The 22,415-nt window shown below is 53.3% G+C and overlaps 5 protein-coding genes across 5 annotated transcripts; 1 reads left to right on the plus strand and 4 right to left on the minus strand.

Annotated features, from left to right (window-relative positions):
• Window positions 1-107: 107 nt before the first annotated feature.
• Window positions 108-973, minus strand: BKA58DRAFT_458719 (Alpha/Beta hydrolase protein; the record flags this gene model as incomplete). Its single annotated transcript, XM_046174682.1, has 1 exon — window positions 108-973. The coding sequence occupies exon 1, from the start codon at window positions 963-965 to the stop codon at window positions 108-110; it is 858 nt and encodes a 285-aa protein (XP_046023976.1). The 5' UTR covers window positions 966-973.
• A 53-nt stretch (window positions 974-1,026) lies between these two features.
• On the minus strand, window positions 1,027-2,935 carry BKA58DRAFT_386254 (benomyl/methotrexate resistance protein). The gene has a single exon (XM_046170443.1). The coding sequence runs from the start codon at window positions 2,898-2,900 to the stop codon at window positions 1,251-1,253; it is 1,650 nt and encodes a 549-aa protein (XP_046023977.1). The 5' UTR covers window positions 2,901-2,935; the 3' UTR covers window positions 1,027-1,250.
• Window positions 2,936-4,729: 1,794 nt separating this feature from the next.
• On the minus strand, window positions 4,730-8,466 carry BKA58DRAFT_458721 (uncharacterized protein; the record flags this gene model as incomplete). The annotated part of the gene is made up of 4 exons (XM_046174683.1): window positions 4,730-5,356; window positions 5,416-6,346; window positions 6,387-7,947; window positions 8,005-8,466. 4 exons carry the CDS (start codon window positions 8,464-8,466, stop codon window positions 5,113-5,115), a joined length of 3,198 nt encoding a protein of 1,065 aa, XP_046023978.1. The 3' UTR covers window positions 4,730-5,112.
• Window positions 8,467-8,952: 486 nt separating this feature from the next.
• Window positions 8,953-15,223, minus strand: BKA58DRAFT_386257 (chitin synthase-domain-containing protein). Its single transcript, XM_046170444.1, has 3 exons — window positions 14,633-15,223; window positions 9,421-14,586; window positions 8,953-9,371 (listed from the first exon to the last, which is right to left on the minus strand). The coding sequence occupies exons 1-3, from the start codon at window positions 14,911-14,913 to the stop codon at window positions 9,290-9,292; spliced, it is 5,529 nt and encodes a 1,842-aa protein (XP_046023979.1). The 5' UTR covers window positions 14,914-15,223; the 3' UTR covers window positions 8,953-9,289.
• Window positions 15,224-16,460: 1,237 nt separating this feature from the next.
• On the plus strand, window positions 16,461-22,413 carry BKA58DRAFT_362266 (chitin synthase 6). The gene is made up of 3 exons (XM_046168805.1): window positions 16,461-17,007; window positions 17,057-20,677; window positions 20,725-22,413. The coding sequence occupies exons 1-3, from the start codon at window positions 16,709-16,711 to the stop codon at window positions 22,100-22,102; spliced, it is 5,298 nt and encodes a 1,765-aa protein (XP_046023980.1). The 5' UTR covers window positions 16,461-16,708; the 3' UTR covers window positions 22,103-22,413.
• Window positions 22,414-22,415: the final 2 nt, after the last annotated feature.

Raw genomic sequence — 22,415 nt, forward strand, 5'->3', positions numbered from 1 at the left:
GGTATCAGTCAGTATGCAAGAGCTTGCACTAACGAACTGCTCGTTTTCCACATGGCTATATCACGTTCTCCGCTAAGTAGACGACTGTTTGACCTAATTCATTGCACTTATCTTATGAAGCCACCCTGTTTCATCCACCTCTCGCATATACTCGGCCACTCGCTCACTGGAAGTCCCAGCGTGTCCAATGCGAACCCGTGCGGCGCATCCGAAAAGACGTGAAGCTCCACAGGCGCACCAGCCTTCGTAATGCCTTCGGCCAGCCTATACGCATTCACCACTGGCACAACCGGATCATTTCCAGCATACACTATGAAGGTCGGCGGAACTTTGCTCTCCAACTGTACGTCTGGCTGCACGGTATCGTAAAGCGCCTGCTTCTCTGGCGGCTCCAGCGCAGGCTTGTCCGCAATGATCTGGCGACCTTTCGCGTTCGTAGAAATGGGCGCATAGCCAATAATAGCAAAGTCGAGTTTCGGGACGCCGCTTTTCACATCTGGTCTATTCCAAGTCGTGGGATATGTCGAAAGTAGCGATGCAGCGAGGTGCCCACCAGACGAGAGACCGCACACAGCCAGACCGCCTTCCACAAAACCCTTCTCTTTAATCAAACTCAAAGCCCGCCTTGCATCGTCTACTGGCGCCTGACTTCCCGTCTCTTTATTCGGAAAGCGATGAATCAGCACGAAAGCGTGAAATCCCAGTCCTGCCAGCCACCTCGCTACCTGCACCCCTTCTCTTCCCACCATGAGCTCGATGTACCCTCCACCACCTAGAATAAGGATACCTCTTCCATTTGGCGTAGATGTAGTGGGCCTAAATCCGAAGAGCCAGGGACGTGTGACGCTTGTGGCGACGGCTTTGTCGATGCCATTGGCGGTGTCGAGTTCGAAGGCTCCTCCGATGGGCTCGTCATCGTACAGCGGCCATGCGTAGTCTGCATTGAGAGGGTTTGAAGAAGACATTTTTTGCTTTGGAAGGAAATGGAATTATTTTGAGTATCGACGTACAGGCACACATGTGTTCTTACGCTCGGGGTACGTAGTGTGTCTCGCGGCATCATTGCTCCGAAACTACCGAGACAATGTCCCATTGTTCCAACCGATCTGACGAGACTTAAGAACCACACCTGTAACGCTTTCGTCCGGCGAACGTCTTAATATCACGCAAAGGTAATGCATATCTTGTCTCAGTGGAATTGCTAGGCAAGTTGAAGGTTATGTTCATATATTGCTCTACACTTCAATTGTCTAACCGCTCCTCTTGTAACCACTTCTACTCCTCAACGTCTCGCCGTACCTCGCCAACACAAACGGTATGCACGCACCCAGGATACTCAAACAACCCAACAACGTACACGCCCACTGTGGACCCAGTCGTCGAAACATTTGTACTGCGAAAAGAGGAAAGGTTCCGCCAAGTACATATCGCAATATGGCGTTTGAAGCCATGGCACTAGCGCTATACAGTGGTCCATAGGTGTCGGTGATGTACATCATGCAAGCCATGAAGATGAGCATGTTACCCATTCCAAACAAGGCTTCGGCGATGGTCGGTACAATCCAATGTACGCGGTAGGCTGCTGACCAGCCGAAGAGGAAGAGGCCGATAGTGAGAATAGGTCCACCGGCAAATGCAAGAGGCAATCGCTTTTCAGGAGCCAGCCGTGATGTTGCGAAGGCTGGTGCTGGTATCTTCTCTGCAATCGCTTTGCGTACGCGAGGCAGGTAGTAAAGCTTACTGAAAGAGACGATACAAATAGTAGCAATGATAACGCCAACGCCCAAACCGAGGAACGTGTAGCCTGTGGAGAGACTGTCGAAACCATACTCTGTCGCGAAGACGTACGGGAAAGCGGCGAAGAAGGCGTATAGCAGGCCGAAGTTAAAAGCAGAGTACGTATTGAACGTGGCAACAATCGGTTCGGTGAGGAGCATATGCATCGGCCGAGTAAGCGTCTTGGTCGCATATGTACTAACAATCTTCGGCAACGACATGCCTTCAGTCGGCGATCGCGGCAGTGGAAGGTCTCGCTTCTTTGCGCGCTGGCGCAGGAGGGCAGGCTTATACGACTCTTTATAAAAAGGCGCAGGCGCAATGACAAGCACAATAGTAAAGAAGAGTATCAGCCAGGATGTCCAGCGCCAACCACGTGTCTGTGTCACCGCAGCACCTAGAATGGGCCCTAACGCTGGACCCATGAAAGGTGTTGCGACATACAGCGACATGGGACCGGACCGCTTCTCAGGCGGCCAGATATCGCTCAAGGTGCCTGATCCCATGCTCAAGCTGGGAGCAGCAAAGAAACCAGCCCAGAACCTCAGCACCACCAGACTCGCCATACTTTGCGCGAAACCTGTTCCGAGGATGAAGAGCGCGAAGATGGGCAGGCTGATGAAGATCAGGGGTCGCCGTCCGAATGTCTCGCTCAGAGGCGCGGCGAAGGGTCCACCGAAGGCTAGTCCGAGAGCGTATATCGAGTATGCAAAGGTTGCGATGAGTTGGGTGGAGTGCAGTTCTGATGCCGCTTGTTCGATGGCCGGTGTGAAGACAGATGATGCGAATGTTCCTACGAATGCGATGCCTGATATGGTGTATGTTTGATACCACTTTCGCGCTGCACTCCAGTTGTGAGGGTTCAGAGAATCATCTGGACCGTCCCAGTCGAGCGTTGCAGGGCGATCTTGCGAGGAAGCATGGGGAGCGGTTGGTGTTGCTTCTTGACTCTTGTTTGGTGGAGGGCCTTTTTCGGGGTCGATACCTGGGTTGAAGTCTGCTATCGTCGACGGCTGGCGACTCGTGTCATGGTCCTTTTCGGTTTTGACAGGGCTTGGTGGTCTTGTTGATGCTGCTGTAGTATTCGACCAAGAGACGGGTCGTGAAGCAGCTGGAAGAGCCATGCTGTGTATCTTTCACCTCACTGCGACAAGGAGAGGAATAGCTGGCAAAATCTCGACAGAACTTTTGCAGGACATGACAAAAGCGCTCGCGCCACGATCTTAGTACGGCCCACCATGATAAGATCTCGATAACGAGATGTTCTTCGCACGGCATGATCGCCGCTTGTAAGTTAGTTTGGTGTTGATCGAATGTAGACGTGCCATTCTATGGATGAGATTGGTAGGTACTGAAAGCGTACATGGGCGATCCTGGCTCAGATCTTTCCAAGAATCGGCATGTTGAGCTTGGTCGAGATCAAGATGCGGCTGAATTTGTGGGTCGGGTCAAGCCAGAAGCTAAAGTTCGGGACCGTGCCGAGCGCTACACTGGTGAATCGTGCACAATGACGTCCTGCTTTGACTGTTGACAGTTCAGAGCAACTCATTGGAGTCTTGAGAATAGCCCAAACCCTTCTTGATACGTGTAGGGAAGAACAGCTCTCCCATATGCTTGCGCTCTATTCATCCTTTGGGTCGCCGAAAGGCATGCAGCTAAGTAGATTTCGTCGATACCAGACAGCTGGGAACGCGATGACGAAGTACACGCACGGGCCCGAGAAATGATCTGTTGTCGCGCTCTGATGCAATCTAGTGTATAGCTTTGAACAGCCTGTCGCGAATCAGCAGCGCGGGTGGCAGCAGTCCGAGGTGAAAGCCCTGACTCCTCGCCGAAGCGATCCTGCCTTGTTACCACAGACGCGTCCACCCAGTCAACCTAGAATTGCGGACCATCGCGACGAAGAAAGATCTGGCAGGTGTGAAGAAAATAGGATGGGAAGGAAATGCAGTCATCGCAAGCTTTGCCAAAAGACGTCGCTGGGGCCTGGCGCAATCCTTCATTGTTGATCTTTCGGTTGCTGCGCCCGCTAATCGCAGGTGCGACCCAGCCAATCGCGCAAAACACCAACACTCTCCCACGCGTCCGTCGAGGCTCCTCCGCAACAAAGTCCTCAATGGGAAGAAGTGAGCCTGCGTAATCATGCCTGAGCCACTCCTCCGCCTCGATAGACCTTCAATTGTTTGGTCCGCTCGCATTTCGCAAACTCCTGCAAGCAGTGCGAGAATGCCGTGACCAAGTATAATTATGCGCTCGTTCACGTCGGGACGAAATCCATCATCACTCAGCGATAGCAAAGACCCAACTTCAATCCACCTTTCCATATTCATCACTTGTACGACAGGCCTTGTTGAACGATTTTTTTGTATCTGCCATGTCCTCAGTCCTATCACTCGAGATCGCGCGCGCTCTCTTCCCATCGCTCACCAAGGACGCGTTGCCTAAATCTTCGTCAACCGAATCCATCCCTTCATCCACCAAGGTCGATGCGAAATCTCAGATCAAGATCAAAGTTTCTGAAGACGTCAAGTTCCCGGTTACGGCAAAGCCTTCGCGATCATTGCCATATCTCCCTACGATAGCTATGCAGACCCAAGCGCACACTGCAAACTTCAACAGTGGGTGCATCCAATATGCTGCACCGCTACCACATGTCGGTCTAGCCAGTTTCCAGCGACGACGAAGAGGATGATTAGAGTTTGAGCGAGCTGAAGGAGGGATGTCGAGAGATCACCAGCTAAGGTCTCTGTAGTATTCGGTCAAGGGTTACCAGCTCCTCTCTGCTCCTCTATGGACAGCGCAACAACTGGTGTGATCGGGGCCTGATACACCGAAATAACGTAGCTGCGGATAATCGAGGCGTGGACCGGTCAACCATTTGAGTCTACAGGTTTTTTGATTAGGGTGGCCGACGCACTGTATTTTGTCGTACGCAGCCTGACCCATCGCCGCGATCCCTCAATAACCAATGTCGAAAGACCCAAAGACCAGGAGATGGAGAAGCGTGGTCTTCTAGGTCAAATCGTAATGCACGCAGCAGGCTTGCTGACGGGGTCAGTTGCGGGATGGCAGTGAGAGCCTGCTTGAGCGTGCCATGTTACCTTCCCTTTGGAGGTAGGGAGAGAAGCCAAGTTGCGAAACGTAGGGTAGATGAATCTGTTGCACTACAACGCCAAACAAATGCTATTGCTCGCGCCTAGAAAGGCAAGAAAAAGAAACCCACTAAATAGTGGCCAAACCTACACTAAATAGACTTTAAAATCATACAGTACCACCGTCTAACTCCCACCCCTCCACTCTCCCCTCTTCCCCTGACCTTCCATCCATATCCACCTTTTACTGCACATCAAGAATGTTCTTCAACTGCACAATCAACTTCCACTCCTCCTGACTGACATCGCTCCTAAAGTACTCTTTAAGCGTATCGATACTCTTTCGGCTAATAGCAGAGTAGAGGATATCGTCTTCTTCCAGGTGGCGACCGTACATGGGCTGGTTGGAGCCTTCGATCTTGACGGCGACGGATGGCTGGCCTCGCTTGCAAATTTGCATGGGTTTGTGGTCGCGCTCGATGGATGTGCTGTTAAAGGGATTAGTAAAGTGATGTGAGAAGGAGAGGAAAGGTATAGGGGGACTTACACTCTTCCGAGGTGGACGAGTTCTTTGGCGCCGGTGGTAGCGTTCTTCTTGACCGCGCAGATAGGCGTTGTCATCCTTAGAGCACCTTCAGTGACATCCACACCAATGATGATGGGATCCTTCTTGTTAAAGACAGCGACAGGCTTGAGTACGCAAGGGAAGACGGCCAACATCTTTGAATCTTCCTTCCGCTGTTCCTCGAGCTGCTTCATGTGCGCCGTGAACTTGTCGAACAAGTGGTAGATGATGTCGGCTTCGAAGATCTTAACACCGATCTCCTCTGCGTACGCTTTGGCGTCCTTGTCGACCTTGACGTCGAAGCACAGCATGACGGCGTATTCCTTGGCTTTTTCTAACATAATACCTGCACGAAGGACGTCCTTTCTGAAGACAGGACCGATGGAGATGGTAGCGACAGGAATCTTCGATACACGCAAGAACTCGAGGAGCGCTTCGAGCGAACCAAGGGTAGACGCTTGTACGGAGACACCACGGCCAGTCTTGGAGACCTTGCTGAGCAAATGGGCTAGATCACCCATGACCTCGTCCATGAGATCCTCCTCGTCGTCATTCGGACCGACGACAAGCAGACGCGAACCTGCGATGGCTTGGTCGAGCCCATCGGCAGCGATCTTGATACCCATGGCAGCCTTGACTTCTTTGTTGTGCACGTATTGCGACTTAACACGTAATTCTTTCATCTCGGCCGGTGTCAATAGCGCTCGAATATTCGTCACTATAGGCTCTGGGTTGCCGCATAGCACTATCCGGTCACCTTCGCGAAGGACACCGTTGGACAGGATGACATCGATCGTGGTACCCAGACCTTCGATGACCTTGACTTCAAGCACAGTACACTCAACCTCAGAAAGATACATGAGATTGTTGGTGAGACGCTCTTGCGTAAGCTTGACGATAAGCTTGATCATGTCTGGAATACCCTCTCCGGTATGTGCTGATGTTGGGCACACGGAGACGAACTTGGACATGCTTGTTTCGGTTGAAGATTTCTGAGTTGAAACCATGCTCTTGCAGTTGGGTGCGAACAAAGGTCCATCGCTCCTCGAACTCGGACTGAACCGAGGCCTTTTGGAGGCTCAAACTGTCTTCAAAACCGTTGTTATCGATTTTCTTCCAGCCGAACAGACGATCGATCTTGTTGAGAGCGACGATGAAAGGTGTGCGCCTGTCTCGGAGGAGCTTCATCGATTCGATAGTTTGAGGTTCAAGACCGTGCATAATATCAATGACGAGGATGGCAATGTTGCAAAGTGAGGAACCACGGGACCGGAGGTTGGTGAAAGACTCGTGACCAGGTGTATCGATTACTAGGAGACCGGGGACATTGAAGACGAAGTCGTTGTCCTTGTTAACGACAGCGACCTTCTTCTGCAGTGCCTCGACAGGGAAGTAGGTAGCACCAATCTGTTGTGTGATACCTCCAGCTTCGCCTTCTTGCACGTTGGTCTGACGAATCTTGTCAAGCAGCTTCGTTTTACCGGTATCGACGTGACCAAGAATACAGCAAATGGGAGATCGCAGATTATCTTTTGACCGCGCTGCAAGAGCCTCCTCGTGAGCCTGCTTTCGTCGTTCTGCGGCGGCAGCTTTGCGAGCGGCTTCAGCTCGTTGCGTAGCAGTGCCTTCCTCGTCTTCCGATGAGTCGTCTTCGCTGTCGTCTTCGGAATCGGAGTCTGAGCTGGTATCCTTGGACTTGGAGGCGTTGTCTGCTGCAGCCTTCTCCGCTGCCGCCTTCTCTTCCTTGGCCTTCTTCTCGCTTGCTTTTCGCTCTTCTTCCTCGTCGGTATCGACATCCCAGCTGTCTTTGACTCCCTCCAATTCGTCGGCTTGGGCTTCCCAGTCTTCGGCAGAGTCACCGTCCTCTCCCTTCTTCGCTTCCGCGTCAAGTTTGGCCTTTTCTGCGGCCTCAGCTGCAGCGGCGGCTTGCTCTTCAGCCAGCTTGAGTTCCTCCAGCTTCTTGGCCGCCTCCTCAGCTTCCCGAGCCTCCTTCTCCTGTTGGCTCTCGGCTTGCTTCTTCTTCTTTTTCTTACGGTCGTCGTACACTGGCTTCTTCTTCTTGTCGACCTCGTCGGCAAGTCCAGCGACCTTTGTGCCGCCTTGCTCGAGCAGCTGCTGCAGACGAAGTTCGTTCTTTGCCTTGGCTTCTTTCTGAGCCTTTGTCATGTACTTGCCCTCTTTCTTCAGCTGCTCGATCTTTTCCTTTTCTCGCTGCTTCTTCAGAGCCTTAGCCTCTTCTTTCTTCTTCTGTTCCTCAGCCTCTTGTGCCTCCAGCGCCTCCAGCCTAGCTTTCTCTTCAGCTTCGGCGCGCGCAATCTCTTCCTCCCTCCTTTTGCGCTCTTCCTGTTGTTTTTGTAGGGCAGCTAGCGCAGGATTGAGCTTCTTCTTCTTGCCACCAGCAGCGGGGGTAGTATCTGCGGTAGGAGCTGAGGGTGTGGCAGCGGCTTCTGGCTTGGCCTCGGCGGCCTTCGCAGGTTCGGCTTTGGCAGGACCAGTGGCCTTCTTCTTTGCAGCCTATCAGGTGGTCAGTACAAATTCGTACGATGCGCATGTCAAATGCTGCGAACATACCAGTTCCTTCTTTCGCTGCTTCTCCTTCTCCTTCTTTTCTTTCTCCTTCTCTGCCTTGGTCTTTACACGAGGAGCATCATCCGTCTTCTCCTCGACAGGCTCCTCTGCCTTCGCAGCAGCGCCGCCCTTGCCCTTCTTCTTGCCATAGTTTCCAGCAAAGACATCGTCGTCATCGTCGTCGAAGGTTCCTTCTTGGGGTGCCTTGTCGTCGAAGTCTCCATTCGCGTCGTCGACAGGCGGGTCTTCGCCTTCAACTTCATTGTTTGCGCCCTTCTTGTTCTTCTTCTTGCCGCGCTTCGCAAGAGCCGCCATCAGGCCGCCGCCAGCAGCATCGTCGTCGGCGACAGCATCCTCAGGCGTGGCATCAGCTGCAGCGCCATCCTGGGGCGCAACAGACTCGCCGAGCTCGGCTTCCCAGTCGTCGTCCTGCGCCTTCTTGTTGTTCTTCTTCTTGGGCGGCATTGTGTATGCGGTGTATTACTTGGGGTGTGGGGTGCACTCGACGGGTGGCACTTGTAGTCCGTGGGAATGGACCGTAGAAATCGCAAGTGCTTCAGCAGGCAGGCGCGTCACACAGTGCGAGTAATAGCAGGTAAAACCGGAGCCGAAGGAGAATGGGTCCCGAATCAACCAATAAAGGCCTGGACCGCAAAAGAGTGACAGAAAAATGCAAACGCACACTGGCCGCTGCGAAATTCCGTTGGAGTTATCGATTGTTCTGTGTGGCGGCGGGCGGCGAACGGCTAGCTGTGGAGGGGTAGAAGGCGCTCGGACCAATCGCTGGCATAGCATTGATGCCTGCACTGAATCATCTTCCCACGTTCTTCATGCTTGATTTTGGTAGCATGACAACTTTTTGACTCATCTGTTCTCTAGGCTTTACTCGTGACCGATGACACATGTGATCAAAAGCATCAGCGCATGAATGGACGAGTCATGGGAAATGTGTGATGTGTATCCGTATGCGATTCTCATAGCTAGTCTCTCATCCTACAACCCAAATCTACATCCATGTTTTCCCTTTCGACGCAAAATACACTCAAAGTGACGACAAAAAACAAAACGTGTTGCTCCATTCAATCCCAATACATTAGACGCCGTTCCAGGGTCTGTAACTCCGACCCAATGAGAGAATGCAATAGCGATATTACAATAGTAGCGATAAAAGCCATGTGCTGAGGCACGACATGGCTGTATGAGTGACTGACAACGAAACGGTATCTTTTGGCAACACGTAGAGTCATAAAGCATCAACGAAGCCGTGACAAACTGAAGACACAACGGCCTAGTAGAGTTGGCCGCTGATCAGCAGTGACTCGACGGCTGAGCCGATGAACTGCTTCTTGAGAGTGAGATCGCATCCGAATCTGTCATGATGTTAGTATTGATTGTGTCAACAAATTGGGATCGACATACCTTTGCTCTAGTTCGCCCTTGATCTGTTTCTTGGTGACGTTCATGAGATCAGACTTGGAGAGGATGTCCTTGATCTCAATCAAGATGGCATCGTCACTTGGCAGGTTCGACATTTCCATGCTGTCCGCACCGTATCCGCTCTGGGCGAGGCTCAATCGTGAGTGGTTGTCGTAGCGTGGGAGATTAAGGTGAGACGCAGAGCGAGATGGTGGCATGCCTCCATACTCGGAGCCAGCGACAGATCCGCCTCCGAAAGGCTTCCTGGTGGCGTACGTGTATCCTGAAACCTCGGAGCGGTCGTCCCGGATGGTGTGCTGCTCCCACATCTCCGCTTGGTACTCCTCCCACCTCTTCTTGGGGATGCTGGCAGGATCAAACTTGCCTTCATCTGTGACAAGAACCTTCTGACCCTTCTCACCAACAACCACACGAGTGTTACCCCACGAGAAGTCGTCCATGTACCAGAAGGAGTACAAAGGCAGACCAAACGCGAAGACAGGTGTTGCGAAAATATAGATAATCATCCAACCAATCATCTCCCACTTGCGCCGGATGATGAAGATGATGGCCTGCAGACCATAGATGGCACCAAGAAGAATAAACGCAGTGACAGGGACGACGTCGGGCGACCACACCAGCGTGTAGATGAGATAACCGATGTAGACAACAATGACGGGTTGTACAACCGTTGAAAGAAGATCCATGAAGACGATGAAGCGCATACTGAAGCAGCAGAAACCACAAAGCTGAGTAAGCGGAATCAGTTCAATCAGGTTGTGAACAGTAGAGTTGATCCAGCGACGACGTTGAGACATGAAGACGGACCAGCTGTCAGGTGCAACAGTCCAGGCATGTGCTCGCATCGTGTACTTGGTCTTGTACTTGGGGTGGAACTTGAGAAGTAGCGTGGTCAAGAAGCGATCTTCTCCCAGATGCAACAGGTTCTTCGTGTGTAGAGTGTCGACCCGAATCTCTTGGTAGGCTTCGACGACCTCCTTGCTAACGAACAATGGCTTTCCAGACTCGGCAGCGCGAATGCGGTACATGGTGAAACAACCAGGAAGACAGGTGACGGAACCGAACAAACTCTCGAAAGCCTTGGTCAGGTTGTGGGAGATGAAGTATTCGTACACTTGCATCATAGTAACGAACGAAGACTTGGCGTTGGTAAGAGCGGTTTCACCACAAATAGCAAGAAGGCGGGTATCGTGGAGGAAGGCTGCAACGAATCGAGTGGCGGCGTCAGGTGCGACTTCGGTATCGGCATCAATTTGGAGGAGGAACTCGTAGAAGGTGGGATTGACTCCAATAATGTTCCGGATCTGATGGTGCATCTCGAGCTCAAGCGGTGTCATGGGGAGGTTGTAGTGCACACGGTTCAGGAATCGCATGAGGATGATCTGCGAGTCACGCTTTCCGCGGTTACCAGGCTTGGAGACTTCCGAAGGCTTGCCGATCTTGACGACGACCAGGAAAGGTACAATGTGACCCTGTACCTCATATAGACCCGAGTAACATTTACCCATGTTGTGTTGCTTTTGACCTTCACCCAAACTCTCGAAGCTGAGAGGCTCGGGATCGGTAGCCTCTGGAACACCAAGAATGTCGAGAACGATGCGAGGAGTAGGCTTGTCGTTGCCTTGACCTATAATCATACCATCGCAGACAATGACAAGTAGTTTGCGCTTGTCATCGTACTTCATCCTGGCGGCGGAATCGATTGCGCGACGGAGGGAGTCTTCGTCTTCGGTGTAGGCAGGCACAGTGCAGATGATGAACTTGTCGATGTTCTCCGGATCGGTCTTTCGGCTGAACTGAAGGGCCGCAAGGAACTTGAATCCGATAACACTAACCAAGAGAATGGAGATTGCGAGGAGGAAGTACTTGGCGAACAGGCACTTGGCCGAGTTTCTGGTGTCGAGATCGCCAACGTAAAACAGGTTGTTCATGCAGGTCTCCATGTTCGCCTTTGTTTGCTGATTCAAGTTGAGGTTCTGCCAGTATTTGGTGATGTCTTTACCGGCTTGAACTCGGAAGATGTCCACAACGCTTGGGTCCATGAAATCGGTATCAATGTTCTTGTCATCAGGCTCTTCGCCGACCTTGAACTTGACCTCACGACCACCAGGAATGTAATCCGTGAAATCGTATACACGACCATTCATGTAGGCGATCGAGTTACCCTTGTTTCCAAGTGTCTTCAGGTATTCGGGGCTGTATCCAACACGACCTTTCATGTAGTTGGCCTTGAGGAACATCTGTTGCTCGAACCACCAGTCTCCACGAGTGTCGTTTGTGAAAGATCGGAAGTCATGGTATTGCGCGTTGATGTCGGTGGTACTGATGAGATTGTTCACTGCAGAGTCGGTGTAGTTCGAGTTCTTGTAGTTCAGCTGCACGGCTGGGTTGATTCCTTTTCCGTCTTTGCCTAAGCACAGAGAAGAAACCTGCACAGGGAACAGATTGGTCGCATCCTTTCCAGCGTACTTCTCCAGGTTCTTCTGTGGCACGATGCTTGGGTAATGGTGAGGGATGAATTCTCCCAGGTCGTAGACGATACCACGAATGGCAACGTAAGCCTCGTTCCCATCCTTGCCGTTGAAGGATGTCAGTTCGGCAGCAGAGTAGACGTGTTGTTTCGGGCAAATAACAGCGGGGAAGCCGATCATGAGGAAGATGACGAAGGCACAACTCCACCAAATGATCATGTTAATAGCCAACTTCTCTCGCCACGCCATGCGTACGTCTTTGCGCTTGATACGTCCGATGTACCGAATAGCAAAGTCGGGAATGAGCCATGTCATGACATAGACAATGAACACCCATCTCTTTCGACTGCTTGACGTGGGAATGGTCTCGACCTCTTGTAGTTTGGCTTCAGCAGCCTTCTCGTCGTCAATAGCCTTAGGCTGTTCCAAGCCGTGGAACATGTCGCCATTCGTGATGCCCGATGGCGCCTCTGAGCGAGCATCGATATCCCTCTGGCCAAAGTAGTTGCCGCTCTTGTCGTCGTAATAAGCACCAGGCGAGGGCGAGAGGAGACCGGCGCGGACATCCCCGTATGAACGACCAGCATCAGGAGTAAGCAGATTGTCGTTGGAATCAGTAGGACCACGAGCGTAAGGAGCGATGTTTGAAACGTTGGCGATTTCGAGCCAGCACTTCTCGCTCAAGAAGACACCAGTGGCACCTACACGAACTTCATTCTCCCGCCACGGCTTGTGATCGAGAACCATCTCAGCCTTCTCCTTGTCGCTTCCAACAATGGCAAGATCAGTTTGTGCAAGCCCAAGGAACTCGGCGAAAGGCATGAAAATGCTGAAGTCAGCCACCCGAAGACGTTGACTGATCTCGGCAATGCCCAGGGCCTGAACTTGTTGACGGACGCATTTGCTGTCGAACTGGTTGGCGATCCTTCGGTCATTTGGTTTCAAGCAGAAGACGAAGTAGGCGTTGGCTTTGCGCATTGTCGATTCAATGGTCCTCAATGAGCTGATGAATTGGCCTGCGGCACCAGTCTGCTTCTGAGCTTCACCGGGCTTCTTCGTGCCCGAGATGTTACTCTCTGCATCACTAATGGCATCCTCGTCGAACACGTTCAGTTGACGTCCGAATCGACCAGTCTTGTCGGCCTTCCGCTTCGCCATGCTAGGTTGACGTGTAGGTTTGGAGCTGACAGTAGCCTGAACAATGGCTGACTTCTCCTTAGGGTGCGTCATCTTCTGAAGAGCCTCTTGTCCAAAGAGCTGTTGAACGAAGGGAGCCTGGGCGGACTTGAGCAGGTGCATCATGTCGCCAGAGATGAGCTCAGCGTTTTCCTCCAAAAGACCCTCCACACTGTAGTCGATGTCACCAGTGAAGTGGCGGATGGTAAAGGTGGGCGAAGTGTTGGGGGTGGGGAAGTTGCTGCCTGGTTGCACGACTGTCAAGCTTCCAGGAACAATAGCCTGATGCTTGCCGTCGAAACGCTTGCGAATGGCCTCGAGGAACTGCATGTCAGTCTTGCCACGGCGCATCTGGTCATCTAGGATGCTCAGGAGACCATTGCCGGGCTTCATGAGGCCGGTCTTGACAGCTGTGTTGTCGTAGAAGGCCATGGGCGGCAGAGAGATCTCCTCGGCTTCCAGCTCTTGGATTTGCCGTTGGAAGAAGCTCTCTTGGCAGAAAGAGATGAGAGACTCGTTTGCAGTGTTGTTGAGGAGCTGGTCCAGTGATGATCCAGTGGCGGCGAAGTTGGCGAATCCAGGGAAATCGACCATGGAAACAGTGTTTGAGATTTGCTCGGATGGCACTGAGATCCTTGAGTTCATCTGCTCCATGACCCAAGTGACGAGGAGCGAGTACAGAGAACGGGCAAGCTCATCTGCATTGGCTCGGGCACCCTTGGGGTCCAGCATGACGGTAACACGCTCGCGGTATAGAGTCTTGGACTTGTACCGTAAGCTTTGCTCCAGATCGGATACGGCAACGCCTAGGAACTGGGCAATGGGTACTAGAGACTCCTGGTTCTTGACAACCGTAATGGACTCTCCACCTTCGTGAGAGTAGCCACCGCTCTCATCAGGCGCAGGGGTTGTGTTCTGGCCCATCTCGAACTCGAGCTGACCAATGTGCATGATGGTAGCCATGATCTCGCAGATGCCTGCAATGCTCTCTTTGCCAAATTCAAGTCTCCGGAGGGCGGCCTTGAAATCGGCGAAGCCCTTGGAGTCATCGATGCCGACCTTGAGCTGTGTAGGGTGTCCGAGATAGCGCCATCTCTTGTTCGAGCCGAGCGAGGTGCGGTTGCCTGCACCCTCTCCACCTACTGCGTCGAGGAACAGGTGCTTCTTCTCGTTGATACTGGTGCCGGCGAGAAGATAGTAAAGAACATGGTAGGTGCGCTCTCCTGTCGGCACGGAAGCGATGCGGCTGCGCTCGAGACGGTGGGCGAGGAACTGAGCGCCAAGCAGGGTGGCGTTGTTCGCGGTCGTGGTATTATACTGGAGCTCTAATAAGAGACCAGATTTGGACGCTTGCGGGGTAGTGAGGGACTTGGTTGTGGTGAAGGCATCGAAGACAAAGTTGGCATGCTCAATCTTCTTGGAGAGCGGTGTTTGGGAGAAGGACATGAAGGACCGCAGCATGTGTCCGCGGATGGTCGTCTTTCCGGAGCCAGATTCGCCACTGAAATATGTTAGAGGCACCTAAGAAATGAAGTTTGGGTACTTACAGGAAGACAATGGCTTGATCCTCGGAGCGGTGTCCCAGGCGCGTGTAGGCCCTGTGCGAGAGGTCCTCAGCGGCCTGGTGGGCGCTTCCCTCTTTACCGCCATCTACACCTAGACTTGCATCTGTGCATGTATTGATGGCGACAATGCCCTGGGAGGAGAGGGCCGCGATGGGGAGATGTGCGTGGTATCGGCTGGCGAGGGCCGAAGTCAAGCCCGTGTCGTTTTGCTGGTGCTGGGGCAGCGAAGGCAGCGAGGGGTTCTGCAGCGGATTGGAAGCCATGATGGGCAGCCGCGTCCCCGTGGGAGCGAGTGAGAGACTGAGGGGTCAGGCAAGCGCGGTCGACGTTCGGATGGCAACTGCGCGTCGTGGAGACTCTTCAATGTTGTTGGTGTTGGGTCCGCAAGCTGCTGGCAAGACAGGCGGAACAAGAAAAACACGCGGCGGGAATAATTACAATCAGCGAATGTGGGAAAGGGTATACAAACGAAGGTAAAGGATGCCAAAGCCAAAGCCGTTGAGTTGCGTTGCAAAGGGGCCGGCACGGTATGCTGTCTAACTCTACTCTGGACCAGACGGAGCGCTGGAGAGCATGGGGCTACGATGCTTCTAGCTCAGCTTCGCCCGCCGCCGCACCAGCCGCTTTTTGGCGTGTGTTGACTGGGAGACCCAGCGATCACGAAAAGGGGGCGCAAAAATAGAATAGAATACGCTGAACAGCCCTATTGCCTCGCATCCCCGTTGCGGCTCCACTCGCCTGCTTATTGATGCGACGAAAAGGTCGCGAGAAATGTCGAGCATCGCAGCACGTTGGATGGCACCGCGACACGGCCTGACCCCGAGATCCATGTCTGCACAATATTGTCCTCACGTTACACCTGTTTCTCGAGGCGTGGACGTAGATCTGGGACCCGGAGGCGTATGGCAGAGAACCACTACCAGACATGCGTGCTAGCGGTCGCGCGCCCCCGGGAACGATCATCGCTGCACGCTTCAATGCACTAACCGTCGAAACCGTATCGATTGCGCGGCGACGGAGCATGCCCATGCCCCCGACTGTTGTCGATAGTTTTTTCGTCGCTCGACAGCCGTCAGCCAACGTTTGTTTTGCTCGCCTGAAAACGTCGGGCCAGCCGGCGCTGAGGCCCACTGCCCTAGACAGCGGGAGGCTGTGTACGTGACTTCACGATAAAGTAGACCCTTGGGTAGCGCCCGCGATGGAGAGACAAGGATTGATTTTGTCGGTCCCAACGAGGGGTGCGCTTTGACGTCAGGTCGAGATCTGAAATTGTCCCGGCGTGATTCGGTCGCGTTGAAACCATGGAGCCAAAGACAAATGAGAGCTAGATGAAAGGGAGTGAGGGTGGATATTGGGATGTGCCTGCAGTCTGCGCCATGTTACAAGCTTCAGACATCGGGCGCCATCTCCGCAGACCCAGATGCGCCGTCGAGTTTGCTCTTATCGATTAGATGGCCATGGCCGTCATAGAATGAGGGAGAATTCTCCGACTATTGCTTGTTCACACCATGTGGTGCCAGGAAATATCGAGAACATGAGTAAATCGGACTAAAAATAGGGGCTGGCATCGCATCCACGCCACCCGCTCGTATCACAGGCCCATGGGACGGTGCCGCAGGTGGTAGTGGCCACGAAAACCAAGACTCGCCATCCATGTCCGGCTGGTGTTGATGCATTGAGCTGCCTCGCGCCGGCCTTAGTCAGGCTGCTAACCCCCTCTAGCGATACGCCGCCATGCCCCATGCAGCTGGCCGGGAATGCGTCTCGCCCTGAGCCAACAAACATCACTGCTGCTCGGTCTGCGTTCCACGAGCCTCTCTTGCTGTCTGCATTTTGTTCTTCTCCATACAATCGTTTAATCCGTCCACTCGCTTGGCCTTTTGCTCCGTCGCTGTGTAATAGTTGCGTCTACGCGCGACCCGTACCGCTCTCGCCCAGACACTTTACCTCTGGGAAGACAAGACAGCTGCAGTTGACACGCGGTTGCACTCCACCTACCCTCGCTATAGTAACGGTACTCGCATCCACGGAAGGGGCGACCCGCCTCAGCCCGCAACCATGAGTTTCGTCAACAACTCCCGCATGTCCGTCTACTCGACGGCATCCGCCTCGGCATCGCGCCCAGGCAATTCGCCCTCGCAGACATCCACCACGACGCTGCTCAACACGCTCAATTCCGCCTACAAGAACGGCCGCTCATACAACCTCGAGGCCAGCACCAGTCTGGTCGTCAACACATGGGTCAATGCCAAGAGCATCATCGACGACCGCATTGGTGGCACAGTCGACCTCGAGCTGGGGCGAAAGGCATGGGAACATGCCCGCCGGAGAGCTGAGGACGGCTGCATAGTCCTTGCGTATGTATCCAACTTGCCTCCGTCCACCATCATCCACTGACCCGCGCAGTTCGCTGCACGACTCAAGCCCCTCGCTATTCTCGCCCTTCGTCTCTAGCCTGCCTCTGTCCCTCCCGGGCAACTTCTACACTGCGCTCGAGGCTCTCAAGGCCTTTACACACTGCGTAACTCCGGAGAACCCATCCGCCCCTCGCTACTCGGCCCTGGCTGCCGTCTTCACCATCAACCTTGCTGGCGGTGTCGTCGGAGCTGAGATCAAGTTGTCCACCTCCGGCCTGGACGTGCAGCAGGGCTTGCTCCAAGTCCCTAGCAAGAGTGGCACACGCGCTTTCGATGTCTTCTACTACCTCAACTCGAGCTCAGCTTCCCGGCAGGAGAGGGAGTACTTGGACATCCAGTCCCTCGACCACTACGCCCTTCTCCGACGATCCGGAACATACGACCCTCCCAGTTACCTCCCCGATGCTGACGATGCCGCTGCTGCCGAAGACTTCCGAGCCAACCTCAAGGCGATTGGTATCAAGGGCCAAAAGCTGACCAGACTTATCAGCTGTCTGACTGGACTTCTGAAGCTCGGTAATACCCTCGACTACTTCATGGACGAAGAATCTCTTGCTTCAGTGTGCGAAGATGTAGAGAACCTCATGGACCTGCCTGAAGACACCTTCCGCCAGAAGCTTGGTTCCAACGAACGCGAGGTCGCAATCGGTGGTATCTACGAAGCAATCGTCGACTACGTTATCTCTCACGCCAACAACTCAATCAAGGAGGACATCCACCGCGCCAAGTCTGGCTATGCCATGGACAGCAGTGAGGGCAGCGGCATGATGACACCCAACGAATCGGAGGATGGAGACATTGTCAACATCACTGTCGTCGAAATTCCCAGCCGTACTCTCGGAAAAGCAATTGCGTTGCGTACTGTCTTCGACGACAGCGAAGGTATCAACGCCGAGATGCGCGATGACGGTGTCCAAGTGCCGCCTGTCAGCAATTCCGTGCTTGAGGGCATGCGCGAGGCCATGCAGAGCTGTGCGGCAGAACTTGGCATTAACGGAGCCGCGCTTCGCGAAAAGGAAGCTGATCTAGAAAAGCGTGAGGCTGTGTTGGAAAAGCTCGCTCTTGAGATTCCTGATGAGGACAACCTCGTGAAGAAGATGCTTAACCCGGTACCCAACAGCGGCATCGTCTTAGGCAAGCATGACCGTTTCGACCTGGCCATGACAGTGGCCAGTAGCAGAGTCTGGTTTCAACTGGCAATACACCCCACAGATGTCATCCCCACGTCGCTGAACCAGGATCTCAATTCGACCTGGCAGGCCGGCGTAGTATCTCGACAACTTCGCGAGTGGCGACTTCCCGAGTGGGCTAATCGTCGCAACCGCAACCTCGATTTTACTGCCGACTTCGACCACCATGAATTCTACGACCGATACGCTCCCTTGGGCTGCATGGACGGTCAAGAGGGTATTCAAAACTGGACCCTGCAGCGCGGCTGGAGCAACGGCGAAGTCATGGTCGGGAAAGAGCGTGTGTGGGTCAGGGAGGGCACATGGTGGGAGGCGGAATCGCAGCTTGATCTGAAGACACACGAGATGGGTGGTTCCCCGAACATGATGGGTGGCATGGACAACGGATACTCCACCCCGCTCCCGCCTACAGCAAGTGCCTTCTTCCCACCTCTTCCAGACATGTCTGCGGCTCCTCAGAACCCGTTCCAGAGCTCCACAAGTCTGGCCGTGCCAGGTGCAGCAGATGCTAAGTCAATCGCCCCTACTACGCGCACGCTCCCCACGGCGGGACCTGGTGACTACGGTCTCGGAGCCAAGGGCGACGAGAACAAGGGTGTCAGCTACTACGACATGGAGTCTGGTGGCAACGCTGTTGTAACAGAAACCCCTCTCACAGGCACTCGAAGGCTCTGGGTTTTCTTCGTTTGGGCCCTCACCTTCTGGATCCCCTCGCCGCTCCTCAAGTGGATTGGCCGTATGAAGCGGCCCGACGTGCGCATGGCATGGCGAGAGAAGTTTGTCTTGGTCCTACTCATCGTCTTGCTCAATGCCGCCATCGTTTTCTACATTGTCGCTTTCGGTAAACTCTTGTGCCCCAACAAGGACAAGGTCTGGAACCAGAAAGAAGTGTCACAGCACCAAGGAGAGGACGACTACTTCGTCAGTCATCGGGGTGTCGTATACGACTTGACCTCTTTCTGGAAGAAGCAGCACAGTGACTCCAACACCGAGGCTACCCGGGATCGAATGATGGAAATGGCTGGTGCCAACATGGACCCATACGTCGTTCCTCCGCTATACATTGCTTGCCCCAATCTTATCAAAGACACGCCTCAAAACCGGGTGTTGCAGCTGACACTCAACCAATCCACCGCTGAGAACCTCAACGCAATCGCTGTGCACGGGTCTGGGTCCAGGACAAATATGCCAGACAGCGCCGCTTTGAAGAGCGAGACATGGTACCCTGACGTCTTTCTTCCCGCTATGAAGGAATTCAAGAAGGGACCCCTCGTCTGGGAAGAGAAAAAGATCAAGGATGAAGGTGAAGATCTGAATCACATGTGGTTCAGGCTTGACGACAGGGTCTACGACTTGACGGACTACTTCGCCACGATTGACTACATGCGGGACCAGGACCAGTACAACTTCCTCGATCCCAAACTGATTGACATGGTAAAGAGCAACGCCGGTCAGAACCTCAAGGAGGACTTCAGCAACAACCTCAACAACAATGCGCAACAGTTCAACAAGCAATGTCTCGACAACTTGTTCTACGTCGGTCAAGTCGATTTCCGTAAATCAGCCAAGTGCCAGGTCAACGACTACATCCTACTCGTCGTCACGATCATCATCGGTGCAGTCATCGTCATCAAATTCTTAGCTGCGCTTCAACTCGGCTCACGCAAACGCCCCGCAAACCAGGATAAGTTTGTCATCTGTCAGGTGCCAGCCTATACCGAGGGTGAGGATTCGCTCCGAAAGAGTTTGGACTCTTTGACTGCCCTCTCTTACGACAACAAGCGAAAACTCATCTGTGTCATTTGCGACGGAATGATTGTTGGTGGTGGTAACGATCGTCCGACGCCCAAGATTGTACTCGACATCCTCGGTGTTGACCCCAAGGTCGACCCTCCTGCCCTTCCATTTTGGTCGGTCGGCGAGGGAAGCCAGCAGCTCAACTACGGAAAGGTCTACTCTGGTCTGTACGAATTCGAAGGCAATGTGGTACCATACCTAGTGGTCGTCAAGATGGGCAAGGAGTCGGAACAGCACAAGTCCAAGCCAGGTAACCGAGGAAAGCGTGACTCTCAAATTCTGCTTATGAGCTTCCTCAACCGCGTCCACCACCGCTCAGCCATGAACCCCTTGGAGCTGGAAATGTTCCACCAGGTCAACAACATTATCGGTGTTGACCCGGAACTATACGAGTATTTGCTCATGATCGACGCCGACACCATGGTCAAGCCCGATGCTCTTAACCGTCTGGTAGCAGCGTGTGCCCATGACTCGAAGATCGCCGGTATCTGTGGTGAGACGAGTTTGGAAAATGAAGACCGGTCCTGGTGGACTATGATCCAGGTTTACGAGTACTACATTTCGCATCATCTGTCCAAGGCCTTTGAGAGTTTGTTTGGCAGTGTCACCTGTTTGCCTGGATGGTAAGTAATCCCTCCTGCCTGCAATGTGTGGTGCTAATTCGTATCAGTTTCACCATGTATCGCCTACGCACGGCCGACAAGGGCAAGCCTCTCATCATCTCGGACAAGATCATCAAGGACTACGCAGACTGTGTTGTCGACACACTGCACAAGAAGAATCTTCTCTCGCTTGGTGAGGATCGTTACCTGACGACTTTGATGACGAAGCATTTCCCTGCCATGTCTTATAAGTTCATTCCCGATGCGTACGCTCTCACAGCCGCCCCCGACACGTGGAGTATTCTGCTCTCCCAGAGACGTCGATGGATCAACTCGACTATCCATAACTTGGCCGAACTCGTCTTCCTGAAGGATCTCTGCGGTTTCTGTTGTTTCTCGATGCGATTCGTCGTCTTCGTCGATCTCTTCGGTACTCTTGTCCTGCCATCCGTCTGCGCATACCTGGTATTCCTCATCTACACCGTCGCCAGTGGCTCGGGCCAATTGCCCATTGTCTCTATCATCATGTTGGGGGCGGTGTACGGTCTTCAGGCGCTCATCTTCATCATCAAGCGACAATGGCAGCATGTTGGATGGATGATCATCTACCTCCTGGCCTTCCCTATCTACTCTCTCGTACTTCCTATGTACTCTTTCTGGTACATGGACGATTTCTCATGGGGTAACACGCGTGTCGTCATCGGCGAGCAAGGCACTAAGCAGGTTCTCACAACGGATGACGAAGGATTTGACCCCAAGGCCATTCCCATGATGCGCTGGGACGAGTACGCCGAGCGCAATGAGCTTCCCGGTCGTCGCGGTCTCCCAGGCATGGCCACGGAGAAGGGTGGTTTCAATGCCTACGAAGACGAAGCATATGAGATGAACGACATGCAATCCGTCTACTCATCCGTCAAGCCTGCCTCGACCGTCATGTCCAATATGCAGCACATTTCGCACATGCCACCACAATCGCCTGGCCCATACCAAGGCATGCAAACACGTCAATCGACATACTCGAACATGTCGCGCTACCAGGACAACCCCCACCAAAGCCGCGTCATGTCGATGAGCAACATGAGCGATATGTACAATGGCAACAACACTTCGCCATACGGTCAACGACAGAGCATGGGCGGATTCCAGAGCTCAGACAACCTGATGGCGTCGTCTACACCACCGATCCGTGGACGCAGCCCTCTCAGCTATGGCGCCAGCATGTCACGGCCTGGCAGCACAACCAACTTCCAGAGCATGATGAATGGACCGACGGATGGCCAGATCATCGAGACCGTTCAAGCATGCCTCAAGGACGCCGATCTCGACAAGGTCACCCGAAAGCAAATCATCGCGCTTGCGGAGCAAAGACTACAGATGCAACTCACTGGCGAGAGGAAGATCTTCCTCACCCAAGCCATCGACCACGAGCTTGCCAACATGATGTAAGAAGGAGAAGATTGAGAATTGTTTGCATTTAGCGATGTTGTTTATACATGTCTGCACGGCAGTAACGCCATTTCGTCTTTCCTTTGGCAAAAACATGTATCTTTTGCATCTGGCGCACGATTAAATGGGAAAACTCGGGTGTCTGGGAATCTGGGTCGTACTTACATCGCTCTTTTGACGTGATGATAATAGGGAGTTGTTGCATATATCTAGCTGAATTGAAGACCACAACACAAAGCTCCCTCTTTTGCCTTTGCAGTGATGTATGAACAAGCTTGGTTGTTGATATGGAGCTCAGCGATGAATCCATTCG

The sequence above is a fragment of the Alternaria rosae genome (assembly GCF_020736505.1).
Source record: "Alternaria rosae strain MPI-PUGE-AT-0040 chromosome Unknown BKA58scaffold_6, whole genome shotgun sequence".
NCBI lineage: Eukaryota > Fungi > Ascomycota > Dothideomycetes > Pleosporales > Pleosporaceae > Alternaria > Alternaria rosae.